At 34.9% G+C, this 9414-nt stretch overlaps 1 protein-coding gene across 1 annotated transcript; it reads left to right on the forward strand.

Moving 5' to 3' along the window:
* The first annotated feature begins 1015 nt into the window (after positions 1 to 1015).
* On the forward strand, positions 1016 to 4634 carry LOC110928616 (myb family transcription factor EFM). Its single transcript, XM_022171645.2, has 4 exons — positions 1016 to 1476; positions 2101 to 2718; positions 2879 to 2955; positions 3884 to 4634. The coding sequence occupies exons 1-4, from the start codon at positions 1263 to 1265 to the stop codon at positions 4358 to 4360; spliced, it is 1386 nt and encodes a 461-aa protein (XP_022027337.1). The 5' UTR covers positions 1016 to 1262; the 3' UTR covers positions 4361 to 4634.
* Positions 4635 to 9414: the final 4780 nt, after the last annotated feature.

Consider the following 9414-nt stretch of genomic DNA (forward strand, 5'->3'; position numbering starts at 1 on the left):
TACAATCATCTCACGTTTAAACCTAAATTTAAACTTTTTTTTCCGCTCCTAAACTTCTATTTAGAGATCTAAAACCTTATAAAGACTAATCAACAATAAGATGTATAATATGGAAATTGCCGCATCTCTCATCCATCCCTTTAAGATAACCAAAAAGAGAAAAATCTTAAAAGAGTTGAACTTGAGGATGAAGTATAACTTAGTGTCAGAATTTTGGGTGTAGCAAAAGGATATCTCTCTACCCCTCGATTTATATGGGAGAAATCTCTTTAACAAAGACCCTATCTCATCCATCAATCTCTTTGAAATGACTAGGAGTGAAGCACAATTAGCTTGACATGAAAAAAACTTAAATTCATGATAATCTTAGGCAATGTTTACAAAATTTAACTGGATCGGTCACTTGAACTGGCCGCTTGGACTGAAAACCTGGCATAAACTAGCCCGGTTAAGTCTCTTTGACCTTCTTTGTTTGAACCGGCCAAAGGTTTAAATTTTACAAACATTATAACTCTGTATAACTTTACATTGAAAGGTATGCACTAAAAAGATTAATCAAAGTAATGTTGAGTAATGGAAGCATGCATATAACTTTGGCTTGGTTTTTTGTGTATAGACTATAGAAGTATTTAGTATGGAAAGATTATTAAAATTATTATTTACACCATCGATTTGATAACTAAATTAGACTTTTTTAAAAGTAAAAATGATTTTTGATAATGAATAAATCAGATCCCATTGATTAAAAAACATGTAGGGAGATGCATGACCACCCTTCACACATTGTAAGACCCCACAAACAACCCTTGATTCCTTCTCCTCTCATCCCACACAAAACTTTCATTTTTTGCCTTTGTTTTGTGCAAGAAGTTACCATCTCTCTCTCTCTCTCTCTCCCTCCCTCCCCAACCCCCCCCCCCCCCCTCCTTTTACTTTTCTCTCTCTCTCCAAATTCCAACTTTATTCTCTAGACCTCACCCCTTAAAAGAAGATGATCCCCCTCTTGATCCTCCTTGTGTTCACAAACAACACCTCTCTCTCTCTCTCTCTCTCTCTCTCTCTCTCTCTCTACAATTGAGTGTTTCAAACCCTAGAAAAAGAAAGAGAAAATATTAGGGCATAAGCCTCAGCTAGCTTTCTTATCTTGTTGATGTTTGTTCCAGCATATACACAAACTATTCAATCCATCTCTTTAACTAGGGTTTTCTGATGCTACTACTGTTCTTCATCCACACTTAAAGATTCTGGTTCTATATACAAACATGTTGACATCAGCTTCGGAACTCAGTCTTGAATGCAAACCACACAGCTACTCCAATATCCTCTTGAAAACAATGGGTGATCAACAAGTTAGTACCAACGGAAATGATCAAACCGAAAAGCTCGAAGAGTTCCTATCTCGTCTTGAAGAAGAAAGACTCAAGATTGATGCTTTCAAACGTGAACTTCCACTTTGCATGCAACTCCTCACCAATGGTATAATCTTTGTCTTCATTTCATGCTTATAATTATATGCACAATATATATCTTCATGCATAATTGCATATTAAACATATATGTATATATAGTTTATGTATGTGTTTCAAGGCTCTGTTTATTAAATGAGTTGCAATTTAAACTCGAATTTCAGCTCATTTAATCTTGATTTGATTTGAGTTTCCAACTGAGTTGGTCTTGTTTGAAATCAATGAATTTTAGGGTATCTTGAAAAAAATTAACCTAAAAGTTAGTTTAAGTGTGTGTTTTCAGGCTCGAGCCCGTTTATTAAATGAGCTAGGATTAAAGTTTTCCATGAGTCAATCTTGTATAAAAATCATGAATTTAGGTTATCTTGAATTAAGCTTATAACAAGGGATTAGTTAATTAATTAATTTTTGTCTTTTGCTTTATGTATGTATATGTAACTTTAGTTCATATGCATATAGGCTTTCATATTTTAAGATCATTTAAAAGTAACACATGATTCAAGATTCACGCTTAATTCCACTTTCAAATTCAAAACTTCATGATTCTATGATTTTTAATTTTTGCATACAAAAAGTATATGAATTTAACTAGTTTGTTTTCCTTAATTTAATTCATCCTTTAACCTCTTTGAAGCCATGGAGTCATCAAGGCAACAATTACAAACTTACCGGGCGAACCAAAGTTCGCCCGTACTTGAAGAATTCATACCTATGAAGAATTCTAACGGTTCGGGGCCTGAAAAGGCCTCGAATTCTAGCATTGACAACAAGGCAAATTGGATGACATCCGCGCAGTTGTGGAGCCAAGCGGGCAATACCGTCGGCACCACTATCACCACCAACACAGCCACGAATGATCATTTGAAAACCACACAAAATAATGCAACATTTACAACACCAAATGAAACCGATATTAACTTCAACACTAAACAAAGAAATGGTGGAGCTTTTCTCCCATTTTCTAAGGAGAGAAACTCATCGTGCTCGACTCCGACAGTAGTGTTGCCGGAATTAGCTCTTTCCTCTGGTGAAAAAGATGTTGATCATGAAGAAAACAAGAGTTGTGTGAGGGAGAATAGTTCAATTAAAGGTGGTAGTGGTGAAGTTAATGATCAAACCACCATGAACACCACCACAACCGCCTCCGGAACCGCCACGAGCTCTCAGACACATCGGAAAACACGACGGTGCTGGTCGCCGGATCTCCACCGGAGATTTGTCAATGCTCTTCAGATGTTAGGTGGTTCTCAAGGTATATATGTTTCTTTAATTTCTTACTAGAATAATATTCATTTTGCAATTCAAAAAAGTATAATATTCATTTTGTCCCTTCAAATTTTATGATAATAGTTTCATAATTTTATCATGATTACAAAAATCATTGTGTGACATTTTTTATAACAATATCTCAGTTGCAACTCCTAAACAAATCAGAGAGCTCATGAAAGTTGACGGTTTGACCAATGATGAAGTCAAAAGCCATTTACAGGTTTAATTCTCTCTCCCCTTTGCCAAAATACATGAATGGACTGTTTGGACGCTCATATTAGCATAATAGGCTTACCTAGAAAATATTTTTAAGGGTTACGCAAAAGAGGTTTAACCAAATTTCAAGAGGTGCGGGCGAGATTTTGACCTAAAAAATACATAATTTTTTAAAGTAGCGCGCCCGCCCAGCAAAGCTTCTTACTAGGTCCGTCCCTGCATTTTAGATGTTTAAAATCAGTTAGAAACCGTTTCAACAGAGCTAAATCGGCTAGTGTGGGGTTGAAAGTAAACTGGTTCTGTTTATGGTTTGAAAAGCAAGATTTTATAGTTCGGTTTACGATTTACAGCTTAGAACCATCCGAATACATTAAAAAACAACAATAATAAAAAAATAATAAATTAGTTTTTTTTTTCACGTATAAGAATTTAACATTGGGTAAATTACTTTTTGAGTCTTACGGGTTTTAACCACTTGAGTCCAAAATCAAAATGTTTAACGCCCTGAGTCCCTATAGCCCTAGGGACTCAGGGCGTTAAACATTTTGATTTTGAACTCAAGTGGTTAAAACCACTAAAACACAACGACTCAAAAAATAATTTACCCTTTAACATTTCTATTAAGTTATAAATACTTTAAATTATTATGTGTATATGTTATATATTATATATTATTATTAATTAATTTAAACTCTTTAATACTTTAAAAATAAATTCTTTTTCTTGTTTTTTAAAACCTAACATTTTGAGTGGGACCGGACCTAGAACAACCTTGTTTTACATGCATAAAAGTGTTTGTATGTACAATCTTCTTGTTGTACAAAACAAACATTGATCATGCTATGTTGTACGTACGAAGTACAAACAAAACAGAAGAATCTTTAGTTTTCTTATTAAATTTTAAAAACTAATTCATATATGTTATTCTACAGAAATATAGACTTCATACAAGAAGACCAAGTCCAACCCCACAAGCCGCCGGCACCGCCACACCGCAGCTGGTGGTTCTCGGCGGCATATGGGTCCCACCCGAATACGCCGCCACCGCCGCCGGAGCACAAACCCTTTACACCACCCACACCAACCCACATTATGCCACTCATCAAGAATTCTACTCTAGCTCCGTCATGCCACCGCCGCACCACCACCACCCCACCGCTGACGGCAACCACCACCATAATATTCACATGTACAAACCCTCCTCCCAAACCACACAAAGCTTGCAAGAGTCCGGAAGCAGAGGCGGCGGCACCGCCACTGTTGGTGGCAACCGGTCGGAGAGCATCGAAGACGGGAAGTCGGAGAGTGGAGGCAGCTGGAAGGCGGAGAGTGGTGGCGACACAAAGGCATTGATGTTAAGGGAAGAATGTGAAGAAAGTAATGGAAGTGAAATAACCCTAAAGTTCTAGAGTTTATGTAATAAGTTAAGTATTCATTAGGTAATTTATTATTATTTAGTATGATGATATGATTAGTTTATTAATTAAAATTTATTAATATATAGGGTAATTAAAGTGGATGTTGCTATGAAATTAGTTATTGAGATTTTACATATAGATTGAGGGGTAAAAAGGGTATAATGAGAAGTGGCAGTTTGTTTGGTTTGGTTGGTTTTCTTTTCATCAACATTTGTATCTTTTTTTAGATTTTTTCTAATGATTAAAGTATAAATATTGGACTCTATTTTTGGCTTTCTTGGCTTTTGATTGGATTTATAGGCTTTTTATATGTTGCTATGAAATTAGTTATTGAGATTTTACATATAGTGAGGGGTAAAAAGGGTATAATGAGAAATGGCAGTTTGTTTGGTTTTCTTTTAATTAACATTTGTATGCTTTTTTTAGAATTTTTCTAATTATTAAAGTATAAGTATTGGACCCTATTTTTGCCTTTCTTGGCTTTTGATTGGATTTATAGACTTTTGATTTGTTGACGATTTTCGCCCTTTTTATTTGATATATTGTTACTGGGTAATTATTTAAGATGATTAACTTGTTTTCACAATTGAAAAGTAAGCATCATTAGTTTCTCTTTTTTTTTCTTTTTTCAAAGTTGCATATTTATAAATGGTTTTTACTTTCTCAAATATGAAGTTGCATACTATAACTAGGGGCGGACCTAGATGCGATAGACGGGAATCAACCACACGACAGGAAATTGTATTTTTCTTAGTATATATGTTATATAATCTCAAGTGACCCCATAAAATTTTGGCATCACCCTATGAAATTTTGAAACCGATGCTAAAGAACTGAAGTTGGTTTGCAAATCAACGGTGGAGATGAAGATGAAAATGAAGTCAATTAGGGGTTGAAGAATGAAAGAAGAATTGTCTAGAGTTGGCTATGTTTTTCATCAGATTCATGAGAAATACCATCTAAAATATTGTTTATAGATGCTTAATTTGAGTTTGCCTTTCGTGTGCAGGTGGATAAACATGAAGCTTGTAACATCTTTCTTTGGTATGTCTAAGGCATAAAGATCATCTTGATCCAAATAGGCACACACATTACGTTTTGGTTTAAAAGACCAAGCTGCCAATTTATAGATCAAACTTGCACAAAATATGAAATTTGGATTAACAAAGGATTACAAATGAAGCCTTTTATGTATAATCAAGTAAGCATAACAATAAGAAACATCAAAAAATGATTAATTTGAACAAAATTCATCATATTTTACTTTGACTTAAGTCAAACTATCAAGAATAGAGAATCTATGTAAAAATCAACATATGAATCAAAGATGAATAGAAATCCAAGATTTAGACTCTAAAAGTAATCATGATGCGATGATAATCATCAAGCACATAAAGAACATGTGATGAAACCAACTAGTGCAATCAAAATCAAACAACTATTTACCTTCGTGCATTATGTGTGTAACGTTGACTCTCGTGTATTCTCATATATGTCTCTAATGTGTTTATGTTTATGGTTATTTCTTTGTTAATATGTTTGTTTGTTTTCTTTGGGTACGACTTGATTATTTAAATGTGTACATTTGCGATTTGCAGGAGTCCAATAGACTTTATTTTTGGGTACCATTTAAATCTTTTAGATGGTAATGCCTAGTTGAAAATTAAATGTAGTTGGAAATTGCTTTAGGTCCAAAAAAAGGTTGAGCAACGCCTCGCTACAAAAAAGAGTGACCGTTAGGGACAAAAATGTCACCCGAATATATAGTACCCGAGACTGATTTATACGATTTATGTTAGTGACTCATAATTAACTGAAATTGTTTTGACAACTTATTTCAAATTAAAGTTCAATCACAAGTATGTATGTGTCATGTATATAAAGTTTTGGAAAAAATTTGTTAGTTACTAAATATTAATCTTAAATACATTTTCTCCCAGTGACGGAATTTAAACATTTGGGGCTAAAAAACATATGTTTGATTGGTATATTGGATTATATATATGTGGCTTTTATTAACAAAGCTTGGGCATGAATAATAATAATAGCCTAATCAAACCAATAGTGAGTAACATCTCTAAACCCGCTCTCATGGATTGAATCAATCTGAGGTTTAACAATTAACCCATGCCCATTATTATCCCTAGGGGTGTAAACAAGTCCAGAGGCTCGAGAGCTACTCGTTATCAATTCGGTTAAAAACTCGAACGAGCCGAGTTTTGACGAGCCCGAGCCCACAGGGTCACCTCTATTAGATCACATTTCTTCATATAGATCAATTATGAGTCCATTAAAAGAAAAACAGTCAGACAAGTAGTTTATAGATGGGCTTTTGGATTATGCACACACACATCTAAGTAGGGATGGACTTTTTTTCCCAAATACCCGTACCCGTATATGTACCCGTACCGATTTTAGGTATTTGGTACATGTATCGGTACCCAATTTTATTAACTCGGTATTGGTACGGGTAAAAACGGGTACTGGTACCGAATTTTATGTACACCTTTAAAAGTTTTTTTTTTTTGTATTATGGTATTTATAATACTCGTATTGATTTTACCTATATGGTACATGTATCGTATTGGTACTTGTACCAATTTTATCTATTTGGTACTTGTACTATATTGGTACTCATGTCAGTTTTACCTATTTAGTTCTCGTATAAGTGCTCAAAACTAAATAAAAACAAAATGGTACCAACGCGGGTACCGTACCGAAAATACATGTACCGTACCTATATATTTGGTACGGTATTTGGTACCCAATTTTGTTCAAATTCAGTACCGGTACGGGTATGGGTACGGGTACTGTACCATCCCATCCCTACCTCTAAGCCTAAGACAACCGATGCCCACACCCCCTCTTTCCACAAGTAACCTCCGTCAGTGTTGCCTCTATAATGAAAAATCACACAAGATTATGAGAGATTGGTCTTTATTGTGGAAGAGACTGACAATCAGTACTTAGTAATCCCAAAATGCACTGAATTACGTCTTGAACGCCTTTTTTGTAGGAAATGATCAATGAATGGTTCTTAAATTCCAATTACTTCACATATATTCTATGAATCAAACGACCCCTTAGTCTCTAGTTAGTTGGCATGAATATAACCATTTTAAGGGAAGTATATTGGAGGCTGATAAACAGTCTCAAAGATTTTGTACGGGACCTTATTCGGAACTAATATTCAGTATTTTATTAATAAAGAATTTAGGGACTAATCTTCAGTCCTCAATAATCAATGTATATTAACAATTTCGAAGGAAGATATTAAATATTGAAAATCAGCCCTCACATGTAAGAGACCTTAATGGGGACTGATATTAATTAGTCTCAAATACTTGTATATGAAATAATTAAAACATTTTTAGTCTCTCATACGCCATTGTCAATCACCTATTTTGAAGAAGAACCAAAGGCTAAAGACCATTTTCCAAAGTTCTTGTAAAGATACAACGGGGACAAGTCTTTAAAGTTCTTGTAATAACACAATAGGACAAGGGAATTCATCATCAACCTCTTAGTAAGCTTTGGGTAAATATTTTAATAATTCTTGTAGATTATTAAATTGAGACATAAAAACCAAAAACAAAACATTTTTTTAAATAAAATCAATCACCGTAAAGTTAGAAGTTTAAGGTTTAGTTTTTCGGTTTTAATTCATAGGCCTTTGGGTATACTTTAACCTAACTTAACTCCACCTAAGTGACACATCAACTTTTTTTCCTCATTTCACTTTGTCCCACTCTAAGGAAATGGTTTAACATGTTAACACATAACCCATTTAAGGCCTTTGGGTATACTTTAACCTAACTTGACTCCACCTAAGTAACACATCAACTTTTTTTTCCTCATTTCACTTTGTCTCACTCAAAGGAAATGGTTTAACATGTTAACACATAACTCATTTAATGCACTTTAACATTGAGTTTTTGTCTAAAAAAGAAAAGAATAATTAATTTAAGCTCTTAACATTGGGTTAACATGTTAACACATAACTCATTTAATGCACTTTAACACAAGGAGGGAGTGGTTTGCAATGTTAGTTAACATGCCATGTCATTCTTAACACTCTAGATGTTAGAGTACACCCCATGGCCTAATGCACTTTAACATTGAGTTTTTGTCTAAAAAAGAAAATAATAATTAACTCAATCTCTGTTGGTGCAGTTTTTGTGTCTGATGCTGTTCGAATAGATTAGTTTTATTTTTATGCTGATAATGTAATAGTTAGTGAAACGGTCAAACAAATGTGTATTGATCCGCTCGTTTAAAGTGGTCAAACGAGAGGGTTACGTGTTTGACCGTGTGTGTTTGCAAGACAAAGGGGTATGGCTATAAATAGCAACCCTTTAGTTCATTTGCAAGAGAGAGAGAGTGAGCTCATTGAGAGAGTTCACAGAGAGCTTTAGTGTTTCGGGGAGAGATCACCACTTGGTCTCTCCCCGGATGTATACTCCTTTGGTATTGTTCGGTTATCTTGTAATCGGGCCGCTTTGTAATGTTATACAACCGGATTAATACAAAGAAGTTGTTGGTTTGTCTCTAATCTCTCCCGTCTTGAACATAATCACTCACTAATCACGGGTTTCGGTCTGAAATCACGAACCTACAATTGGTATCCAAGCTATGGTGTCCGATTTAGTAAATCTAACAGTTTGCTAAGTCACGTATGCTCTAGATCTGTGATTTTTGTGATTTTTGTTCAAGATGTAAAATAGTGGAACCATGAAGAAAACTCAGATTTAGACCGAAATATACGGATCTGAAGTGAATCAGTTCTTACCGAAGGTTGGGTTTGTTGTTTCACACCAGAAAATCAAGTTTTTCATCTTATTTTGAAGCTTATTCATCAGATCTGCAAACACAGGTCGATGTGTTCTTGAGGAGTGTGGCGGCTGCTTGAAGAGAAACTAGGGCTTCCCAAAAGTGAACCACGAACTTTTCCAGCAAAGAGTCTTATCAACGAACCCTCAAAGGGGTCGTCCCTACTCCCTGGACGAAGACTGCACCTCCAAGAAGACTACTTATATCGGCGAACA

The sequence above is a fragment of the Helianthus annuus genome, chromosome 3 (genome assembly GCF_002127325.2).
Source record: "Helianthus annuus cultivar XRQ/B chromosome 3, HanXRQr2.0-SUNRISE, whole genome shotgun sequence".
NCBI lineage: Eukaryota > Viridiplantae > Streptophyta > Magnoliopsida > Asterales > Asteraceae > Helianthus > Helianthus annuus.

Excerpts from the sequence above, each read along its gene's own strand:
- LOC110928616 (XM_022171645.2), top strand. The coding sequence starts at position 1,263 with ATGTTGACATCAGCTTCGGAACTCAGTCTTGAATGCAAACCACACAGC. Across the intron at positions 1,477-2,100 it reads CATGCAACTCCTCACCAATG|CCATGGAGTCATCAAGGCAA; the intron begins GTATAATCTTTG and ends ACCTCTTTGAAG. Across the intron at positions 2,956-3,883 it reads AAGTCAAAAGCCATTTACAG|AAATATAGACTTCATACAAG; the intron begins GTTTAATTCTCT and ends GTTATTCTACAG.